The 24,666-nt window shown below is 42.2% G+C and overlaps 1 protein-coding gene across 2 annotated transcripts in view; it reads right to left on the bottom strand.

Annotated features, from left to right (window-relative positions):
- The window catches only part of LOC131132440 (chemokine-like protein TAFA-5), a 124,313-nt gene extending 102,470 nt beyond the window's left edge, over window positions 1-21,843 (bottom strand). Inside the window, exon 1 of one of the 2 annotated variants that reach the window (XR_009130363.2) lies at window positions 21,287-21,840. Coding sequence is in view for 1 of the 2 variants with exons in the window: in XM_058078050.2 (XP_057934033.1) it covers window positions 21,287-21,389 (103 nt within the window). In the remaining variant the exon portion in view is untranslated. Of the gene's footprint in view, window positions 1-21,286 lie in introns of both variants that reach the window. The other variant, XM_058078050.2, reaches the window with a different exon arrangement.
- Between the last annotated feature and the right edge of the window lie 2,823 nt (window positions 21,844-24,666).

Below are 24,666 nucleotides of genomic sequence, written 5' to 3'. Positions count from 1 at the left end.
CATGACAACAAATATATAAGTCTGTGGTAATCAGTGGTAATAAAGTGTAGTTTTCATAAATGGAGGCAGTGATGGGGGAAATAGTCCAAAAAACACACCTTTATCACTAGAGAGCATCCTTCTACACTTGGACGAAACCTGGGTGCATGCTGGGAGCCATGACCTGCTCCTTTATCATCACAGAGCCAGGTGCACTCTGGGAGCCTCCTGCTCACCCTTTATCAGCGCCGGCTGCAAAGATGCAAGCATGCTTTGAGCATTTCTGCATCTGTTAGCCAAAAGAACAGATCAGATTTTTTTGGGCTGTGCTGGGTAACACAGCACAGGTTGTGTTTTAGCACACTGGGGAAACAGCAACTATGTTTGGTATGTGCTTGCGACCAAGCAGGGATCAGGTCCCGAGTTCTTCCCTGTGGGGTCTGTCACTTCAAAAGGACCATGGCGCTCATGCCAACCTGCACTCCAGGGGGTGAAATCCTGTTTATGTGTCGAGGGCCTCACTTGGCCTGGATCTTGCTTAGACTGCCACCACCCATGCAGGTTCTAATCCCCAACCCGTCTGTGATAGGGCAGTATTCCCGTTTCAGAGGAATATGCTTGAATCAAAAAGAGAGAACACAAATTATCTGACGTGCGGTTAAAGATGACAGGAAAAGGGAAAAAGCAAATAAAAGGACAGAGAGTGAAGAAGCTTTGCTTGAAAAAAATGGGTCCACTTTTATCACATCAAGCTCCGTTGATCTGAAAAAAAAAAGGTTCTTCAATCCACTTCATGCCCCTTAGCGATCCAGCTTGACACATTCCCCACTAAGGCACTTTGAAGTGGATTTTGATAGTGTCACGCAGTGATGTTGATGTGATGTTAATGTGGCTGACAATCCTGATAAACTGTTTTTGGCAAGTTATTTAGCTCTAGGATGCTCTCTGCTTGGATCTGTCACAAACACACAAACAATACGCATGTGGTCGTTTTATGTAACAGGTTGAGGACAAGAACAGGATGTGACAGTCAAATATGAAACCCCTGCAAAGAGGATGCAACCTGGAAAATGTCCACTATTTCTTTATTTGGAAGATGCTTGAGAATTTCAGCCAAACACTAACGATGACCTTCAAATAGAATCCCAGTACCTAAGTACCTCTAAGTTCAAAGTCAGCTACCTCCTATCTGGATAGAAGGGAACCTGAGAGAACCGAACCATGCCCAATATGGCATTTGTCACTCAAACGAGAGCCAGGGAGGTTCATTCATTCATTCATTCATTTTCTACCGCTTTTTCCTCACGAGGGTCGCGGGGGTACTGGAGCCTATCCCAGCTGTCTTCGGGCGAGAGGCGGGGTACACCCTGAACTGGTCGCCAGCCAATCACAGGGCACATATAGACAAACAACCATTCACACTCACATTCATACCTATGGACAATTTGGAGTCGCCAATTAACCTAGCATGTTTTTGGAATGTGGGAGGAAACCGGAGTACCCGGAGAAAACCCACACATGCACGGGGAGAACATGCAAACTCCACACAGAGATGGCCGAGGGTGAAATTGAACCCTGGTCTCCTAGCTGTGAGGTCTGCACGCTAACCACTTGACCGCTGTGCCGCCTGAGCCAGGGAGGTATTAGGTGGAAATTGTAATGACCTCAAACAATTTTCAACCCATCCATCCTTTGCTTATCTGAGGACGGGTCGCAGGGTCAGCAGCCTCAATAGGGAAGCCCAGACTTCCCTCTCCCCGTCTACTTTCTCCAGCTCCTCCCAGCAGATCCTGAAGCGTTACCAGGTCTGTTCAGAGACATGTTATCTCCAAGTGTCCCATATCTTCGCCTAGGCCTCCTACTGGACGGCCGTGCCCTGAACACCTTCCCAGCGAGGCACTCGGGAGACATCCTGACCAGATGCCCAAGCCACTTCATCTGGCTGTCACCTTATCTCTAAGGGAGAGCCCAGCCACCCCACGGACGAAACTCATTTCTGCCACTCATACCCGCAATCCAGGCCTTTTGGTCACAATCCAAAGCTGATGATCATAAGTGAGAGTAGGAACGTAGACCGACCAGCTAATAGAGCTCTGCCTTTTGGCTGAGAATGCAAAGTCCACACCATCCTTTCCTCCACTTGTGGTAGAATCTCATCCCCAAATCGGAGATGATGCTCAAGTAAACTTTCAAAACAAATGAAAAAATCAACCAATGCAGCTATGCAGCCCATGCCTGTGAAGATTCTCATTCATCCAGCTCAGGTCATTGTATCGGTACATCAGTATCGCACTGTATTTTCCCCAACATACAAGACAGCCCAAGTCCATCATTACATCTGAATGGAAACGACTGTCATTGGCTCTCAGAGGCCCCACTCCATTGTTTCCTAAAGACAGTCATTTGACACCACAACAGAGCAAAGCCATTCTTGTTTGGACTTACAGTCCAATCCTGTGGATCCTGCACCAACTCGAGAGCTGAGTCGAGATGAGAGCTGTCCCGGATGAGAGTCAACCTAACTATGAAGCCCAAAAGACAGGCTGTTGTAATTTTTGTCTTGCTTCAGTGAACCACAACTCACCCAGTGCCAACAGCACTCCTGCAGCCCCAAAACAGGATGACCATTCCTATTGTCCTTGAGAATATAGACTGGAATAAAACTGGTTTATGAATTCTGAGGGGTGTAGTCACAGTATCTGTTCTGGAGTATTACTAGGATTGTAAGGGATAAAACATGTTTAATCTCCCTTTACCTTCTGTGTTACTTGGTTGTTGTACTTGTCTAGAATGACCTTTGTAAAAATAGATACACAACTTCCACTATAAGAACTGAAGTTGTCTGTCATCATTGAGATAAGGGCTTACTGGCCTGGAGGAGGTTCTACGGACCGGAACTCCCCCCCTCCCCTTCATTGCAGATGTGAGTATAGACACACACCTCAAAATGATCCCACCTTCACAAAGGCCTCCAGACAGCAGACTCCTTCTGCCTCAGTGATGAAATCCATCACATTTCTATGATTGCAGAAGCGGTCCTGCCCCTCCAGAGTCACTCAACTGCGTCCTTCAATCCAAAAAGAAAGTAGAGGAGAGCTGAAATAATTCTGGGAAAATATATAACCTCAATGACCTGATCATGTTTTCTTTTGGTGGCTCTCTGATGTGAACAGCTCTTCATCCTTCATACTTGCCCAATGTACCCGACATAATCAAAGACAGAAAGGAACATTGAAAACCTGTTGCAAAAATGGTTAAAAATAGAACGACACCAGTCAAATGCTTGGTAAGTTTTGGACTGTAATCAGTATTTTAGGTAAAATGTGCCCTCGCACCAACTTGGGAATAAGAAGCAGTGATGTGAATGATGTCCCAAATTTTACAGACTTCAACTTCAACACGAGTCAGAGGGTTAAGTCTATGCGGGTGGTTTTTTTTTTGGCAACTAATCCAGAAGAAGTGCATAAACAATGCATAAACAGTGCAATCAACAATGAAAACTAGGACATTTCATCACTTTGTAAAACAGGACGGCCAAAATGTTTGGTCACCGTATGTCGATAATACTGTCCAACTGATATTATTGGCCAATATTGGCTCAATATTGGTATAATTTTTTGCACACAAGTGAGCCCTCATTAAACTACACGGTGCTCAACACTGCAAAAAACTCGGGATGTTTCTCAGCAAGTTTCACCTTCAGATTGTGTAAATATCCCATCTATAATAACTAGTATAAAGCACTAGTTATGCAAGCATCTTCCTTCAGTTCTTGCAATCTAATATCTCACCATCTAAGAATCACTCAGTCACATACAGCTTGTAATGCATTTTGCAGTATGTGTCTTATTTTGCAGAAAAAGTGTTTATTTATGAAATGCAACCAGTGCCATAAAATAAGCATCATGTGTTCATGACATGATTTTTGTTGGAGGGAAGCCTCTATCGGTATTGGTGATGGTATCAGTAAGAAAGCCAATATCAAACATTTGTAACGATGACCTATAAACATAACTGGATAATTCACACACTATTCACACACTAGTGCTAGCATACTACTAGTGTCAGTAGGTCTTAAATAAACATTGTGCTATAATCTCATCACATTTATTCTATGACTCTCCTGTTTGCTCCCTGTCATTTTTATGTTTGGTTTTTATTATGTAATAACTTTTGGTTGGTCTGTATGAATCTGCTGTAAAATAAAAGGACATTATTGGTTTCTAATTTATTTATATTGATTTACAACCTTAACTCCTATTATAATACATTGTTAGAATGTCTTATCATTCTCGTATGTTATTCGGAATTGGTAAAGGCAATTGATGTGAAACAATGTGTGAAGTATTCCAATGTGTCAACACTTGTAAAAAACATTGCCTGTACAAAAGAAGACACAGAGAGATGAGTTTCTTTTTACTTGCAAGGAGAGATGATGGAGACTGCACAGTTACAATCCTCCTACCAACTCTGAGACAGTCACCTCTTTCCTCGCATTTTATTAGTTAGGAACACCCTAGTTACAATGAGGTTTCACTTTCTAAGGGGAGGGGGGTTTAACTAAACAAGTTGAAACCGGTTCTTTGTACAATATGTTATCCATAAGGTGTGGGTATCTCATCCTTGGCATGTGATCCTCTGGACACACACACACACATATTCTTTGAGGTCACATCTACTTCTGACCTGTGCAGTTATGCCTCCAGAGGGTATGATAAAACTGTCTGCTGAGGAATGTTCTGTCATGTTCTGTTTTCCCTTAATCATGATGTACACCACAAGTTCAGGGTCACAGCATTAATCTTACATTGCTATGTGAGTGATATAAAATACATGTACAGCGTTAATCTTATTTTGTTATGTGAGTGATAATTACTTTTTGTGCATGTGTTCTTATCTCGGCACATTTTGCATGATGAAACTTCTTCAAGGTTGCTGCTGGCATTCCCAGGCACCTGCAAGATTAGTGGTGTTGGGAGTAGCTGCTCAGCGTCTGGGAATGCTGCTTCAAAACACTCAAGACTATTGTCTATTGTCTAAGCAAATGGATATAAGGGTGATAACTTAACACTATAATAAGTAAATTTACATTTTGTTCTAACACAATGTAACTTGCAGACCGTTACCCTTGCCTTAGCTGATTAGATTTGGTGCATGAGACAACCACTTCCACACTTTTGTTCACGCCTACAGTATACTAGCTGTGGGTTGTGATTTGTGTTTATTCGGATGGGCTGTCTTCCTGTTGGTTCAGTCCATCCCAAATTTTGTTTTTTCTAATTATCAGACAGGAGTGTCTTATTTTCCGGCCAGTAAAGGACCCACTGTATATGCTGATTCCTGTTTCAATTCTTTTTCATGACAATTGTTTCCTAGCTAAACCTCGAGGGCTACACCTTATATTTGACTTGGTGTTTACTCCTCCACCAGCTACTCTAAGCATCTTGAGCGCTATTAGTTTGTTTTTTTTTTTTTTATAACAGAACATACTCCCACTGAGTTGACACAAGAGGACTGTTCTTTTGGAGTGTGGTGCGCCTTGGGCTTTGGAAAATGCCCCTCCACCCACACTCCTTCCCAAGAGAGCTACTTATGTATGATTATTTAACCAGTGACTGAAGGATCGTGAGTACGTGAATATTTATTTTCCAGAGAGGAGCCGAGTTCATGCATTGTGCAGAAGGAGTAGTAGTAGTAACAGCATTTGGATGTAGGTTATTCACTTGACCGTGTGATGGGTTCCTGGTGGCTGTCAATCATCGTAAGCTGGTACATGTTTGCAGCTGAAGTGTGACCACAAGACAAGGGCTGATGACAATTCTTAAGGTTCTGTGTCTATGTACTTTTAGGACCCAGCCATTAAATGTTGCTGGCGTTTTGGGTGGGATATTCTCACAAGCGAGTACATTTTAATACTGTATTTAGGTGCATTTCCAATAAAACCCCCGTTGTTAAAACGAGCTTAACTGCTGTGCGGCGAATGCCTGTTGTAAATGAAGATAATTGCAGCATAGAGTAGAACAGAATTTTGGGAAAAACACTTCAAATTAAAAATCTATTTATCATGTACAAAAAATGGCAATGCTTTTATTTCATCTTTCATGACTGAAACTTTTTCTTTGTAAACAAAAGGCCAATTTTTCTCAAATATTGGTCGCAATACCGTGTTAATGATAATGTCATGATGTGCTATATATATCACTATATTGACAGTTACTATGGTACCCATTATGTCATTGTATGGTCATATCACCTCGTACTTCGGTACGTGACAAAAATTTAAATAAATAAATAAAAACGTAAACTATATTAGGATAGCAGGAACTGAACAAATGTAACAGTTGCTGATTGTAAAAGTACCAGATGGAGGGGTAGGAATTAATAAGCTTTGCTTCTTCCTACTCCTTTTGGACATGTGGAACTTTAAAGTGATTATGTGATGCACTCAATTGTAATCTGATGCATGTTCAAATGAAATAAAACCATTACCATTACCATTAATGAGCACTTCTCTTTTACAGAGATAATCTGTCCTCAATAGACAACATTGATATTGCACAGGTGTGCCATCGGCTGGCCATAATAAAAGGCCAATACAAAGTGTGTAGTTTTATCACACAGCTCAATGCCAAATATCACCATTGTTCATTTCTCTAACATAAGCCGTTTCCAAGTCATACATCCAACCAGCCTCCTACTGTATAGAAACACATGTAACCACATCTACGCAGGACACATCCAACATCTCCACTTCTAAGAGTCCAACCACCTGGGCAGCCGATTCAACCAGCATTTGGATAACCACAGAATTTCTGCACAAACTGTCAGAAACCATCATGCTTGTTGTCATCAACATTGCCTCAACCAGACTGCAGTTCGTCCCCATAAACGACTTCAGTGGGCAAATGCTCACATTTGATCCTGTCGGGCACTTTGGACAGGTGTTCTCTTCATGGATGAATCTTGGTTTTCACTGTACAGGACAGATGGCAGACAGCATGTATAGCGCTGTATGGGTGAGTGGTCTGCTGATGTCAACACTGTGACTGGAGTGGCCCATGGTGGTGGTAGGATTATGCTAAGGAATAGTCTATGTTATGGACAACCAACACAGGTGTATTTTATTGATGGCATTTTTAATGCACAGAGATCCTGACACCAATCATTGTGTCATTTGTTCATGACCATCGTGTCATGTTGCAGTATAATCATGCACGGCCCCATGTTGTAAGGATCTGCACACAATTTCTGGATGCTAAAAACATCCCAGCTCTTGCGTATCCGTAAGCATTCGTGAGCATGCTCTGGATCGGCGTGTTCCAGTTCCTGCCAATATCCAGCAACTTTGCACGGCCAACATTCCACAGGCCACAATCAACATCCTGATTAAACTGAAGGAGATGTGTTGCACTGCGTAAGGCAAAACCCCATATGGTGCAACTGCACATTTTGGAGTGGCCTTTTAATGTGGCCAGCCTTACCTGTGCAATAATCATGCTCTCGAATCAGCAACTTGATTTGCAAAGGAGAAGTGCTCCCTAATAAATAATTAGACACATTTGTGAATAATATTTCTTAAAAAACAGACTGTGTATATATATTTACACTGTATATTTTGTATTTTCATTTTTAATAGATGTGTCTTCACCTACTTCACCAAAACAAATTCCTAGTATGTGTTTGATCATACCTGGCAATAAACAATTTCTGATTCTGATTCAGATTCAAATATAGATGACACAATGTTTTTAATAACACAGATTTGGTGCACAATTTTTTGGATTTTTCTCATTTTTATAATATCAAAATTATACAAATATATACATTATCACCCACATATTATAATAAATGGTGCTAAAGATTCCAGAATGCCTTTTATTGTGATAATGCCAAGCCCTGTGAACATCTTGTTTGAGCGCATGACTAACTGCACCTTATAGTGTCTCTTTGGAAGCAGAAAATAACGTGTATTTGACTGTAATACAAGGCAAACGCTCACATATTCCTATCACTTTCACCACTACAGCCTTTTTGGTGAGTGGTGGTGGTCCCTTTCCTGCTCTCCTTTTTACAACATCTATTCAATAAAGAACCTTCAGGGACTTCAGGAGGAGCAGAAAATAGAGTGAGCATTCAATTCAGCCTGAATCATCCCAGGGTTTGTGTGCTTACCCTCGATAAAAGAAAAAGAGAGAGGAAATCTATGGCTTATTTAAAGGCAAAGGCAGACTTGCACCCAAATTGGGTCTAAATTTTACATGCCCGCGAGGGAGCTTCTACTTTACATGGAGAGCGGCATTGTTAAGTGTGCCACTGAGTGTTGTCGAGTGACTTGTTGACCTGCGAGGTTCAAAAATGCTTGTGTGGCTGTGAGACTCATGCAAAGGTCAAGGTTTTCTGGAGATTTTTGCACTGCTAACTACACATTTCTGCAGGTTTAAGCACTTTTTGGGGTATGAATAAGGAAAAAAGGCAGAAGACCGGAGTGAAGAAGGAGTTGTAATTGATTTCATATGCTCAGATACCAGCAAAAGGGAACAAAGCCGCATTCTCTCACTGCTGCTCTGACATTCCAATTCACAGCAGAAACAGGAAGCTCGATGTTCAAACGCTTCAAAGTCAACACTCAAGGACACTACATTACTGTGGTAAAAAAGTACACAAAAAATATATATACAGCCTGGTGGAAAGTGAAGACATCCTCGTCAATGTGCCAGGATAGATACTTCAGCATCACTAAGCTGCTATCATGTGCTGCCATATCCCTCAGCAATAATCAATTAGCTCCACCAAAGCAACTGCATCTTTCCTCATTTGGCTTTCTAAACCCATACTGCAAGTCATTAAATGATGTGAGGCTATAATGTACTGTACGGAATGAGGGCAAATTCTACTCTTATGGAATCATGATGGCTGTGATTAAGTTGTACTGCACGGAGCTAACAGATAAAGATGAAATGCGGGGAAGCTTTAGGGAAGCTGTAAGTATACAAGGACTTCCCTGTGGCCTCTGCAGGTGTTGACTAATTAGGTGATTACACCGAGTGTGAGTGTGTAGGACTGATCCGTCAACCAACAATCACACATCCTCAGATAATACATTGCTTTTATCGCAATACAATTAGCTTCAATTCAATACAGGCTCTAAGCGACTGGATATCTATGACTGTTATCATAAAAGATATGCATGTGGGTTAACTAAAGGATATGACTAAAGCAGCTACAGGAAAACAGGAGAGAACTCTTGTCACAAGGATCTTTGACTAGCATTTTTGCAATAGAACCTTAAAAACAGTTGAGTGCTACCCTCATAAGATCTTTCACTCACATTTTTGAAGGAGATCCTTAAAAGTAGAGACATATAGAGGCTAGCTAACCACTGTTTTTTACAGTTCGTCCTTAAAACAGCAGATAAATCTTGTCAGAGAGGATCTTTGACTAACATTTTGGTACTAGATCCTTAAAAACAGCACCGTTCCTGTCATTTAGAGGATAAATAACTTTTGTAGCTGGTCCTCAAAAACAGAGACAGAGAGAGTCCTGTCATATTGAGAATCTTTGTCGTGTTGCTTGTGTTAAAAAAACTATATGAGCCATTCAGTAAGGTAAAAATATGAAGGTATTAGCAGAGCCTCGCCTTGACATTAAACAGACAAAGATTCATCATTTTTATATACAGTAAATGACCATATATCCTGTCTTGAATATATCACACATGGATAATAAAGCATGTCTGAATTAAAAGACCTACATCCACTGGTAGCATTGACAAAAGAACCCATTCGAATGAAGGTTGTGCACTTCACACACACACACACACACACACTGGCTTGCCAGTTGGTTCCCCACTGAGACATCGTAATGAGCTCCTCAACCCTTGAGAAGCAGGCGTAACTCACAAGTTCCGCTGTCAGTGTAACAATGGGAGGGTTTATCAGTGCCAAGGCCTCAGGAGAGAAGGAGGCTAGAGTGGAGAGGGAGGAGATACTGTGTACAAAAGAGACACAGGCTGAGGTAGGAAATATAAAATCTCCTCCAGCATGCTGTGCATGTTTAACAGAGGTGTGTATCAGCATGCACAAGTGGTGGGAAGTTTTCAGGAGACATTTACTATGATGTCCCTTGCAGCTATAACCTCCCAACACCCCCAGTTGCACCTCTTTGCTTTTTTTGCACATTGTAGCCATTTTCAGAGTACATCCAGCTGTGTATTTGTTCACTCGACTATCACACGGCAGCATAAATAACAATCAACAAAGAGACAGGAATAGTGAACGACGGCTAATGAGCGGTAGTGACATACATCTAACATATGGTGCCAGCATGTACTGTACAGTGCAGTACAGTATGGATGCAAGCGGGAATCAGCTGCTAGCAGCGAGAATCAGGTCGCGTACTGTATACATTCAGTCATCTCACACGAACACAGAGCAGTAAAGCCCTAAGGGGAACCCCACGTGCCAATCGTTCACCACTTGCACTGCATTTCAACATAAGAACAATAGCAGCGTCACATAATATATAAACATGAAGGTTATATTGCATTCTTATCATTTAGAGCAGAGGTCTCACCCTTAGGCAGGTCATATTTAGATTAAATACTCCATAAGTTGCTTTAGTCAAGAAATAGCCAACACTGAACTCACAATGCACAACGAAATCAATGAGGTCACTATACAGAACACTAACCACAGTCATGGTGTGGCACAAAAATGTCACCACGACATGGGGACACAACTACGGGTAAATAAATAACAACGTTAACTCTGCGCATGTAACCTCAGCAACTTTATACAAAACAAGTGTCACCTTTTATGGCTAAAATAACTACAGTTCCCATGATGCTTAGAGTGCAGATTCAAGAAGTATTGAATTGGAGTATCTAAGGTCACATGGCTTGAAGTCTTATGCAGCAATCGTGTTTTGATCTGACAAATCTCAAGTACATTTGATCAAGTGCAAAATTGGTTCTCCTTCTACTTTGACTGCTTGGACTCTCCAACTCAGATGAAAAAAAAAATCTCACGTCTCAATCATTAGAGTTAAAGAGTGATGCTGGGATTGCAAGGTTTATAGCGTGTCTTTTTATAGCGTGGCTTATGTGGTCTATATTCATTCATTTTCTACCGCTTATCGTCACAAGGGTCACGAGGGGTGCTGGAGCCTATGCCAGCTGTCTTCAGGCAAGAGGCGGGGTACACCCTGGACTGGTGGCCAGCCAATCACAGGGGAAACAACAATTCACACTCACATTCATACCTATGGACAATTTGGAGTCACCAATTAACCTAGCATGTTTTTGGAATGGGGGAGGAAACCGGAGTACCCAGCGAAAACCCACACATGCACGAGGAAAACATGCAAACTCCACACAGAAATGGCCGAGGGTGGGATTGAACTCAGGTCTCCTAGCTGTGAGGTCTGCACACTAACCACTCGGCCGACGTGCAGCCCAATGTGGTCTATATATTTACTTTTTTTTTAATTGGTGGGTGTGGCTCATATTCAGGTGTGCTCAATAGTTCAGAATTGATGGTAGTTGTTGTTATACTCATAGTAGTAATAGTTGCCATGTGTATATGTAATCTACCTGTTGATTACCCAGCCTCACCCAGACTCTACCTCCAGCAGCCCCCAGGTAAAGTGAGTTTGAGACCCCGGGTTTAGTGCAGCAGGTCCTTAAAAAAACAGCAAAGACGTCCTGTCAAAAAGAACCCAACCTATAACTCAATGAAATTGTCCAGATGCCGTGATTCATATTACCATTAACCCCATCGTGACACCAAAGATGATACAATGGGGCAAGGGGGGGTGAAAGCTCATACGAAACAAGCAAGTAGATGCTCTGGTTATCCACTTCAAATTGCCGCCAAGATAATGCACCGCATGGCAGCGAGCCAAACGTCTGACTGACCGACTGACAGGCGGCCTGACTCTCCCGCAATCCTTTAAACAGCTTCACCAGCTCAACAGTGTATGACACACGGGTGCAAAGAGAGTGCAGCTGTCACCGAGGCCATAAATGTCCCGCAGATTTGACTCGCAGACACATTAGCGTTGAATTGTGGCTGTCAGCATGTGTGTCAGCGGGCTGTGGAGGTGTGCAGAAACACATGCACAAGGAATAGGATGGGATTCAGGCAACGCCCTAAAGGCCCTTAGAGCAAATTTGAGAGTTTTGTCTGGTGAAAGTTTATCTTGTTAAGAGTGGGAGTCAATGAGGGACACAACTGATTGAACAGAGTTGACTTCAGCACAATTTTCTCCTGGTGGCGACATACATCAAACGAGCCGTGGCTCCTTATATTGGGCACCTTAACTACCCTTTCCGGCCTCCCATTGTGACAAATGGCTGGTGTCTCTTCTAATGTAATATTTGTTTCCACTTCTGAGAGCCTCCAGGATACTGCGTCTGCAGACTGCTTCATTGTGTTAGTTGACTTTATTCCCTGGCCGCTTGTCAATTGGCGGCCCATCTCTGCGTTCTCGTCTGTCCGTCTTTTGTCTCGTTGCCTCAACTGTCCTTTTTTTCTCCTCGTCCTACGGCTCCCAAGTCGACCTCTGACTCTGTCTGTCTTGCGCTGGCCATTTCGCTGCCTTCTCTGTTGCTCTCTCGTCGCTCATCCCGCTCTCTCCTCCTCATTCGCTCCCTCACTTCACCCTCCACTCTCTCTTTTCTCCCGCCGCCGTGTCTTTGCTCCAGATGCTAGCTGTCTCAGCTCCGTGGGCCGTGTCTCCGTGATGGGCCCCTCCAGGAATTCAAAGCACCATTCTGGCATTTTCTTCCAAGCAATTGCTTTTTGTAGTAATAAAAGAAAGGAAGTGGATGGGATGGGGTGAAGTGGGGGTGGTGGTGGTGGTGGTTAGCTTTAGCATCTCTCTCTGGATGGCCCAAGGCAAAACATGCACAACTGCGCATCCGTGAATCCTCTCGAGACAAAAGCACAGCGGCAGATTCCTGTCCAAATTCTGACCCAATTAAGGCGTCTCACACAACTTAAAGCATCGGTTTGGAAGCACAACATTAATCACCATGTAAATATTCTAGGAATAATGCCAACATCACTTTAATTTCTGACAGAATATCGAACATTAGTCTACCATTAGCCATATAGTCACCTCCCAGGATACTCCAATTGCATGTGTAAAAGATTGATTTGAAAGTAAAACATGAAGTACAATGTAAATATCCTATTAATAAACCACATTAATTACTGATAGAACATTGAACATTTGGGCTTCAATTAGCCCTAGAGTCAACATGATAGCATGTGCAAATTACATACTTAAAGGAGTGGTTGGAAAGTAAAATATGAATCACAATGTTAATGTTCTATTAATAAAGCCACGAGAACACTACATTAATAATTCCAGATGGAATATCGAACATTTACTGAGAAGTAGACAACAATTGCATACATCAAAGATTGATTTGAAGGGAAAACATGAATTACAACATAAATATTAACTAATTAATAAATCCACACTAACACTACATTCATTCATGATGGAACATCGAACATTTACCTTCGATTAGCCATATAGTCAGCGTTGAGAAGCAGACTCTAATTGCTTACGTAGAGGATTGAGTTGAAAGTAAAACATGGATCCCAATGTACATATTCTTTTAATAAAGCCACGCTAACACCACATTAATAATTCCTGATGGAACATTGAACATTTCGAGTGCAATTAGCCATATAGTCACCATTAAGAAGCATGCACAAATTGAATACTTAAGGCATTGGTTGGAAAGTAAAACATGAATCACAATGTAAATATTCTATTAATAAAGCCACGCTAATACAACATTAATAATTCCTGATGGAACATCGAACATTTCGGGTGCAATTAGCCATATAGTCACCATTAAGAAGCATGCGCAAATTGAATACTTAAAGCATTGGTTGGAAAGTAAAACATGAATCACAATGTAAATATTCTATTAATAAAGCCACACTAACACCACATTAATTCCTGACGGAACATCGACCATTTAGGCTGCAATTAGCCATGTAGTCAGCATTGAGAAGCTGACTCCAACTGCATACTAAAAACACTTCCCAGTTTGCTTTCATAGAGTAAATGTCACAGCATATTAGCATTCTATTAGGGTACACAGCAGTTTGGCGAGGGTGCCGGCCGAGATGTCTTATGAGCGAGGAAGTGTGAGATGAGGAGGCTTTTGAGCATGAAGTAATGCAGATTCCGTGGGAGCGAAAAGCCTCCTTAACGCAACTCTACATAAACAACAAGTGAGCCAAATGTACTTGAGTGACGTAAGGGCACAGATGCGGAGCGGTCATGGAGGAAGGGACCCAAGTCTGGTAACCATGTAAAACATGCTAACGTTAACATTAAACAAGGGGAAACAACCATTATACATCAACCTGTGCAATATAATGAAGGGCCTCCACTGGAAGAATTAGACAAATGGCCATTCAGCAATGGCGGTTCAGGAGTAGGAGTGTCACGTGCCACCTGACAGATCATCCCCCCCCAACCCCCCCCACTATTTGAAAAGCACTGGTGTAGACGACAGTGATGGCAATAGCGTTACTAACACTGTTACTTTTTTCAGTAACAGGTAATCTAACTCATTATGTTTACTGTCAGCATAACGCCGTTACCATTTTCGACACCCCGTTACTGCACATTACTGAAGCCGCTGAAAAATATATCATCGACTTCATAACTAATCTGTAGCGCAGTGACAGTGTGAGAGTGTTGCAGAGTGACAAGGGAGGGGGTGAGATAACCGCATATGCAATGAGGATTGGCTCAGGTTTTAGTAAAATTGCGTCTTCGGGCAATCAGAGAACTTGAGTGGGCGGGTGTTTATAGAGCACATAAGCATTGAGGTTTGGCTAAGGTTTAGTAAAATTGTGTCTTCGCCCAATCAGAGAACTTGAGTGGGTGGGTGTTTAGAGCACATAAGCAACAAGGATTGGCTAAGGTTTAGTAAGATTGCATTTTCAGCCAATCAGAAAACTTGGGTGGGCGGGTGTTTTGGGGCAATAGTTACTTTTACTGGTAACTAGTTACTCAGTTACTTTTTTTGAGAAGTAACTAGTAACTATAACTAATTTCTTTTTTAAAGTAACGTGCCCAACACTGGTAGACAACCGATAACGTAAAGAATGTGGACATTTCATATACAGTATGTGCAGCTGCTCCACTTTTACTTTGACGAGCCACAAATCAATAGTTTTAACAAGAAGACCACGCACACACGCTCAAACAGAGAGGCTGTAATTGATAGCAAAGCTGCCTTTATAAATGTTACGTGTTTTCACCTTGTCAGCTAAAAGGCCAAGACTCATTGATTCATTGCGCGTCGGCGCCACACGTTGCACCGTGTCAGTTAACTTTCTAAATAATTCCCCTTGACCTCTGTGTTTTCAATGAAAATCAACAAGAATGACACACCATTACCCCCCCCCCCCCCCCCACCCCCAAAAAAAGACTGCTAATTAGCTGCTCAAACTTTAAACTGAAGTCCATTATTGAAAAGGCCGGCTTAGGATTTGGGAAAGAACAGCTGTCAGCGTCAGCCATAAATTAAAGTGTCCTGGTGTGATGTAATTGCCTCTATGCGGCCCAAAGTGTGCAGACCTCAACACATTTTTAAAACTTATGGGATGAGCCAGCAGTCAAACCCGAGGATCACCACAAGCCCCCCTTTCGTTCTAAATGGTTCTCTGAAGGCAAAAAAAAGAATAAAATCAGAACGACGATGCCAATTTCATGGGATTTGTACACGGAAGTTGTACACACAAGACCCATCCCTACTTAAAGTTGAATATCTCAAGTTGCAAAATGGCAATATGCTTTACAGAACTTGAGACTTTCCGTCTGTGGCACGCTCGTTATGTGATAATGGCAAATCTGATGCCGCCGCCACCGCCGCCTTCTCGTTCAAATGCTCATCACGGTCTTTAAATTTTGCACAAGCACTGTCTAAAAAGCTGTTCAAATATGTATACACTCTCTGGCCCAATTTCCAGAGGTCCATAATGTGGCTTTTCTCCTTCTCAGAGGAAAACTCGTTGAGTTGACTCCCTTTTATGAATTTGCGTCCCCCAGGCCATCGGCGGGGCCGCTCTGCTACTTCCTGACAGCGGTTCCTCTCTCAGCCTCCCTCCCTGCAGAGGAAAAGGCTCCAGGCTATGCTGGAAATAGGATAACATATTCAAATATGTGCACGTGTTCACCTACAAGTGAGGTCAGCCCAGGCCTGTTTTTATTTCTTTTTTATTTTTTTTGCCCTGGCTGGTGAATCAGCGGCGGCGGCGGCGGCGGCGGCGGCGGCGGCGGCGGCGGCGGCGGCGGCGGCGGCGGCGGAGGCCTTTCTCAGACATCACAGACAAAAAGGCTGCGTTTTGTTTGTCTGGGAGCGTGCACGCCAAGGTATGTATACCGTATGCTTGCATGCCTCGGGCTATCAGGACACGTCACCGGTGGTGCACGACTTCATCGGTAAAATAAAACAACACAAGACAGCAGAAGAAAGCACCAGAGAGCACGCAGAGGCAACAGAATCACACCCATCACATTCCAGTACCCGTTTTAGTGTGTCTTCAACAGGACGGTGTTATCGAAAGGAAGACACTTTGGAGTAGTCAGTGTAGAGCTTGTATAGCAGTGTAGATTGTGAGTACCAAGTCATTTCTCATGTTATACTCTTGGGTGGCACGAGTGCTGCCGACACTGGGGAGCTGCGGTTCATTGTGGGAAAACTTGTGTCTCGGGGTTGTCCAACATCAACCATCTCCACCAGTAATGTCACCATGAAGGACGCCATGTCCAAGAGGATTAAGGCAGTGCTAGATAACAGGCAGCACTCATGCAGCCCCAGACCACAACCACGCTTGGCTGCTCCATGCAAAGATCTTGCAACTCACCTGTGTTTCTAGCGACATTTTGAGTGGATAACATCTAAGTAGGTCACGTATGATCGCATCTTTTCAAAAGGAGCCCGAACGTACGTATGCAACAGTGGAGGTGTCACGTACGCCCTTGAGCCCATACAGTATAGATGCCCACTAGACTGCATCCTAAGGACTCCAATGAATCAGCAGCGAGTCGCCCCAGGTTTTCTGCGTGCCAGTATGTGCATCTCTCATCAGCACCTCAAGCATGCTAACCCCGAAAGCTAAGATTAGCATACTGATTAGCTCGCCAAGCACAGACGACAGCCTCATGAATAAAAGCAGCACATGCAATAGAAATGCACGGCCGGGAGGTTCCAGAGGAGGGAGCTAGAAGGCAGATTGTTTCTTTGTTCTTTTTTTTTTTCTTTGGAGTGTAATCAGCAGCTAGTGAAGCATTCTTGTGTGATTAGAGTTTCAAACACCCTCTTACAGCTTGAGCAGTTAAATTGTTGAGCAGCTGCCATTTATCTTGCCAGAGTTTCTCTCCTTCTCGCTGGCTTTTGTCTCTCCTTCACTGATTCTTTCCCTCTTCCTATTCCGTTCTCCGTTCCCTTTCTTTTGGTCATCCATTCCTCTTTCCCTAATCGAAATGAGGATCGAGTTACTCCATCCATTCCTCTCCACCCTCTGAAGGGCCAGAGTGAGAACGTGTGAAGTTAGATGTTGATTGTAGGTGACAGGCGCCATATGAAGGGTGGACATAATCAAAGAGCTCGCTCAATCCGCTGCTTTGGCAACACAACACAACAACAACATAGCCTGCGGTACAAACAATACCCATGACAAGTATTCAGCGTGAATGCAAATGAAAAGTATAGACTGTACAGCGTAAGCAGTGTAGAGTCTAAATAGTAGTGGTTTCATGGATTGTGGAATTGTGCAAAATATGAATTATATCTATGTATAGTAAACAAACATGCATTATATCAATATAGCATTATGTAACATATACCAGGTGCAGCTATGCAAAGGTACACTGATAAACCTTACTCCCTAACACTACAAGAGTCGCCCTGATTGCACAATTTCGCTTGTATTCCTGTATAAGCGACAAGAATAAAGGGCTATTACTACTGGACATTGAAAGCTGAAAGTTGAAAGCTGAGGCTTTTAGCTCGATGGCGAGCGCTCTTGACTCTATTCCTGATTGTGTGCAGGTGTTCCTTTCACTGACAATTATCCTACTCATTTCCTCCTACTCAGTTTTTAACATTATTAGAGCACTCTAGACAAGAAATAGCACCCCTATAGTCACATTTACAGCTGAATGTGGGATATTAGGCGTTTTGGTTTTGCATGGCTGCAACAATACATGTCACACTGAACATTATAATAACATTACTGACACCTAGTGTCAGTAATGGACACTGGTTTAGAATACTACATTTCATCATTTTTGAATGCGTTTTTTTTTAATGCTGTTTATTTCTGCATTTGGTCATTGTTATGCTTGAAAATGCTGCAAAAGCATTTAACATGTAATATTGGCCGTATTCATCCCTGAAACAGCAATATTTATGAATGAATATACAAGTATTTATGAAAAACTGTGATAAAGTGAAGCCATAGAGGGATGAGGGATTACTGTAATTACATCGCCATTGATGAACACATCCTACTATTGCATTGGCACTAATTGTATATCCTATGCAATTAATTTATGTCATGTGTACACATTACAGTGGACATGGATGACAACTATTTATCAAATAAATATATGGTTGAATATCGTAAGAAAAATAAGACATTCAAATAGTATTTTGTCATTATTGTGCCAAGTTGCTAGAGAAAGGGGTGAAAGCAGGAATGGTTTAAAAAAAATGCTGATACAGCAGAGTCAGCCAATAACATGCCGTCGTCAGCGTAGACCTTCACCAGTTTGTTGAAGTCTAAAATAACAGGACTGGTTGGAAAGGAAATGAGAGCAATATAAAAAAAAAAAGAATGCTTGTGTAAGGCAGCAGAAAGGAGGCAAGTCAAACAAAATGCAAATGGACAAGACGAAAGACACAGTTTAAAGAGTTTGAATTGATTATCAGCCAAAAAAAAACGTCCACCACATGCCAAGAGAGGATGAAAGACACAAAATAGCAGGAGAAACAAAGAAAAAAGGATGCTCAGGAACTTGGAAGAAAATACTGAGAAATATCAGCTTCATTTCACCACAAATTCTTGGCAAGCGAAAAACAAAGGTTTCCCCTCCCTTAAATCCACAAAGAGCTTAGTAGCTTGAGGTCAGCAGACAGCAGAGCACAGTGAGAGTTGAGCTGTTAGAAAAGAAACACAGGAGAACAGCAAGACTCATGAAGGCATTATTCCGCTCCAGAGAGGTGTTGCTGGGTAGGAGGTCCAGCTCCTTGGGGGACGCGGTGACTTGCTGACTGAAACAAACACCCAGGCAACATTGATTGGCCCAAAGCAGGAGATCAATCGACATGGCCGGAGGCACCACAAAAGAAGAAAACAGCTCTCGTTCTTTATCCAGAACCGTACGCTCTAAAGTGAGCCTTTCCATTGATTAAGCTGGTACTGGTGTGATTACAAAGCATGCTTGGGTTTATCTTGAAAAGAGAAAGGCTGAGAGGGCTGGAGGTGCTTCTGACTTTTAGAAATGGAGACTCCAGCCTTTGTTCCACAATCATCTTCAATAGCAGTTTTATATTACACTACTGTGTCACTGCGTGCATCTTTTCCAGGGCTAAAAGGTTACTGTTTTATAATAAAAGGCAAGGGCAAGGGTAAAAAAGGAGTATATTTGAGTATAAGAAGCCATTGTATCCCTAAAAAGTACATCAACATACTTCTACCCAACAAAACAACACTCCAAGGTAATTGTGTTTATTGTTCCTGTTACCAAAAACTATACTTCCAATTTACACACAGCACTTTTAAGGGTATACCACCCCAGTGATATCTGCTTAAATACACAAATGTACTCTATTTATTGGAAAATCAGGATAAATTAACATACACAAACCTTATAAAGAAGCAACAATGGTCTGAAAATGTTCTATTTATCCTCAAAAATGTTCCACCCACTGAAAATGACTCAACACAAATCCACTTCTGTTGAAATAAAGCACCAAGATAATTGTGTCTTGCCTGGGGCTGCATGAGTGCTGCCGGCAGTGGGTGCATTGAGGGAAACCTGAATTCCAACATTTACTGTGACATTTTGGGAAACTGGTTTCCAACATGATATGGTGAAGTCCATGCCCAAGAGGATTAAGGCTGCATGATATATGAATGGAGCTTTGGACACTATATGGACATCCTTCCCTTTTGTGCTGTCAGGTACAGTATTCAGACAATAATGGCTGTGTGTTGACCTGTCAGTGACTCGTACATCTACAAGCTGTACACGGACTACTCTGAAGTACATCCAAGTTACATTTCATTGTATTATCAGATTCAAACAGTAGTGTAAAGAAGCAAAAACAATATTGCTACTGTGCTCCAAGACAGAGAAATGATATTAATCATTAGCTAGCTATCTTTTTTAATGGGCATGGGAACCTTGCAGAGCTGAACAGTTGGTCGGAGCGGTGTGCCAGCTGAGCATGTATGCGTCAGAAGGAAAACAAGGTGCCAGGAATGAGCTGGACTTTAGTGAATGTGTACATGTGTGCAGTATGACAAAAAAAAAACTGAAAAAAATGAATGACATACATTACCTATTCACGTTTAAGATGGTGGCAAAGATGGAGTTCATGCATGTTTGAATATAGCAATGTCCAATAACCATTGGCAAAGACGGAAACACAAATGCGATCAATACGCTAAGAAAATACCAATAGATACGTAACAGGAACAAGGGACAGACACGGCTTGTTACTAAAGCACTGCAAGTTTGATTCCCTGTTGGAGCAGCAGCTGCAGGGAAAAGCAGTGCTCCAGCCTCTCGTGGTGTATCATTGCTATGGTAACGGTGATGGTTTGGTTTATTTTGAACTGGCTTCACAAAGTTATGTCACATGTTTGCAACTCAACTGTCTGAAAAGGAGTAGGGAGATGCAGATCTTATGTAATCCTTCCCCATGTCTCAATAATTGCTAATAGTCTGGTCACTTCCTGTATTAAGATCCTTTTCACAAATATTTTTTAGTTTTTTTTGTAACTAGTTCAGCATATGAGAAATTAGCTATACCATACCATGCTACCATTTTCTTACAGTGGAAACAGCCTCTTCAATATAATAGTTCAAAATAATAATAAAGTAGGTGTAATCATGTGATTTCACAATAGGCGCTCAACAGTGTGCAAAATAGTCCAATATATGCACGAATGTGCTCAGCATCTCATCGTCTAACATGACATGCACCCCCCCGCTGCGCACCAGTCAGGAGGTCCAACGTGCGCGCACCGGCACTTACCGCAGTAGAGCACCATGAGCGCGGTGAGCAGCACAAAAGCCCAGAAAGTTGACGACATTCTCGGCCAGCGACAGGCGTCTTTACGTCTGGTCACCGAAGCCATAAAATTATACACAGGGGATTAAAAAAAAGGGGGGGGGGGGGGGGCAGTTCCAGGAAGAACACCGCTCACAATCCAACTGGGACTCTAATCAGGCGCATTTCTCCGTGCGTTAAAAACAACATATGAGGGGGTTTGCTCCTGTGGTAGTCAATAGAAAATGTCACATCCTCCATGAAAAAAAATAGTAAACGGTCTCCTTTTATGGAAAAAAAGTGCGCTAAATCTCAATTCCCGTGATATTTCACCAGGAGGACGCGCTGGTGGGTGACTGCGCTGAGTGGATGCTCCAAGTGTTCAATCATCTATACCGCAGCGTCGTAAAAGATGCTACCACCTGTGCTGGCTGCTGATTTTTCTCTACACAGCCTCCCAAGCAGTGCTGGCAAAGTCCACACCCCCTTAAAAAAAGACATAAAAATACCCACTACACGATCCGGGTGCGTGGAGGAAGGAAGTGATCGTCACGTGGAAGATGGTGCATGCAGGAGAGAGTGAGGAGGAGGAGGAGGAGGTCCAAAGTGAAAGGTTATAATCAATATTACGTCATAGTAATAATTCCCTTGAGATTGCAGTCTATAGTGGAAAAACCTCGTTTTACATCACAATATCAGCAGGGATAACAGCTTTCAGCTGTTTATTGATTGGAATATTGTGCATGTGCTATGTTTGATTTGGAAGTCAATATGAATGATTGATCACGGCAGGTCCAGCTCAGTAGGCACACATTCACCTATATGCCTCAAAAACATAAGAATTCCCCAATATAAGTGAGGCTATAGTGTTGTTTTATTTAGCTACATTAGATTAGAGTAGACATAAATCAGTCTACCTAATTAATATAGTATAGTGTAAGTGTATAGTGTATTACAAGTAGAATTTAATCAGCTGTATAACAATTGGTACAAGTGAAGAAAATTTATAATTTACCAGCATCATAATTAAATACATAATGGGTAGTTAAATCATTTGTAAAACGCATTCGGCTGAAAAATATTGTTTTTATTTCAGTATAATTACTTCTAATCAAGCCATGTTGAAGTTGGGAGTTGCACAAAAAGCTGAGCAATGGGTTTCAGGACCATGGACAGCACTGTAAAGTCATATCTATCGTGAAGAGTTCCAAGACTGCAAATTGACTTGTGATCTACAGAGCCAGGGACAGCACCACCATCATCAATGTCAGTGTAAAAAGAAGTTGAAGCCTTCTTGCTTCATGCTTCTTGCTAATATGATGTCAGCGTGGAATGTACCATTATTGGAGCCGCAACTTGGATTTCCTGCAGTTTTTACTTTCATTTATTGGTATATACCATTCATTCATTCATTTTCTACTGCTTATCCTCGCAAGGTCGCAAGGGAGGGGGGGGCTGGAGCCTATCCCAGTTGTCTTCGGGTGAGAGGCGGGGTACACGCTGGACAGGTCACCAGCCAATCACAGGGCACATATAGACAAACAACCATTCACACTCACATTCATACCTATGGGCAATTTGGAGTCACCAATTAACCTAGCATGTTTTTGGAATGTGGGAGGACACCGGAGTACCCGGAAAAAACCCATGCACGCACGGGGAGAACATGCAAACTCCACACAGAGATGGTCCAGGGTGGAATTGAACTTGGGTCTTCTAGCTGTGAGGCCTGCGTGCGAACCACTCGTTCACGATGCAGCCCAGCATATAACATAAAGCAACCAAAACATAGCCTCACACCTCTCCTACAGTATGGTAATGGTAATGGTTTTATTTCATTTGAACATGCATCAGATTACAATTGAATGCATCACATAATCAGTTCACAGTTCCACATGTCCAAAAGGAGTAGGAAGAAGCAAAGCTTATTAAATCCTACCCCTCCATGTGGTACTTTTACAATCAGTAAATGTTACAGTTGTTCACTTCCTGCTTTCCTAATATAGTTTAAGTTATTTTTTTCACTGTGCAAACACAGTGGAGTTACTGTATCAAATATGGGGTCATAATTATACTAGATTTTTACTTCGTTTCTATGTGGTTTGGTGGTTTGAGCTGATTCTGACTGCTTTGAGGAAGTTCCACAATATGAATCCGGAGGTGGACCCCCAAGTGGACCTGACTGCTCTTTTTTATGAAGGTAAGCCAAACCTTTTCGCCGCTTCTTCTTTGTTGGTGTTTGTGCCTATTTGTGAAGCAAACTATAGGACTCCAAATTAAAAAATTGTGAACAATCCCTGGAGAATCTCATCAATGATGGATGCCCAGCCCTACATAAAGGAACTGTTTTTAGTAACATTTCAATTGGCAGAGAAGTGTAAAAATAAGTATCACTTCCTGCTGCCTGTATGGTCAGTCATGACACCGCCCACTGATCTTCAAGAAGCATGATTGTCATGATTTACATTTTTGTCACAGGGAACCGAATCACAGTTGAAGCAGGGTATCATTTCCACCAAGTAAACATTTAATTAATTGACATTTCAAAGCTATCCCGTTTAGACTTGCTGCAGTAATGAGCTCTAAATTGGGTGTCTTTTAAAACAGACTATAAAAGCGCACTAATAAAGTAGCTAATTGCTGCGTATGCCTTGTAATCCGCTAAATCTGTGTGTAATTGTTCAATTTGACTACTTCTGCAGTGAACAATTTTAAATCCTCTGCGTGGTCTCGTTCGGAAAAGCTGCTTTGAACTCTTATGGACTCCTCTCCTTTAAACTGAAGTACAAGTCGATGGATGTCAGCCATTATTATTTATAACAGCCTTAATAGGCCCTCAGCGATCAGACTAAGCCTTGTTTTGCTTTACATCGACAAAACTGAAGTGCAAAATGTATGAAGAGCTCCAACATGGATTAATGGACAGCCCCCTTTTTAAGGTTTTGCACAAAAAGGTAGCGACTGGCTGACTTCCTCAGCAGTGTACATTAAGAGAACATCACATTATTCTCTCTCAGCATGAATCAACATTGTGGCAGCCACTCTGTTGACTCCCGGTGTGCGCCAGTGCGTTAACGCTGTGGCCTGCGCCGGAGTTCAAATGGTTTTGACAAATACATGGCTGCTTAAAATGGAGACGAGGAGGAGGATTTTAGATGAAACTGCTGCCACAAGTGCTTTGAGATATCAGATAAACACATCGCTTCGACTAAGGCTAGACATTTTATTACACTTAGCTGCAGTTTACCATGTGAAAAATAGCAGCAAAGGAAACACAGCAGGGGGGTTTGACAAATTTTCTGCTTTTTGTGTGTTCAAGACTGGAACGGTTTGCTTACAGCAGGGCTGCATAATGCAAAATAAAT

Source organism: Doryrhamphus excisus, linkage group LG2 (assembly GCF_037039965.1).
Source record: "Doryrhamphus excisus strain RoL-2023G ecotype Guam linkage group LG2, RoL_Dexc_Guam_v1.1, whole genome shotgun sequence".
NCBI classification, from domain to species: domain Eukaryota; kingdom Metazoa; phylum Chordata; class Actinopteri; order Syngnathiformes; family Syngnathidae; genus Doryrhamphus; species Doryrhamphus excisus.
The sequence above is the reverse complement of the archived record's forward strand: the minus strand, read 5'-3'. Positions and strand labels throughout refer to the sequence as shown.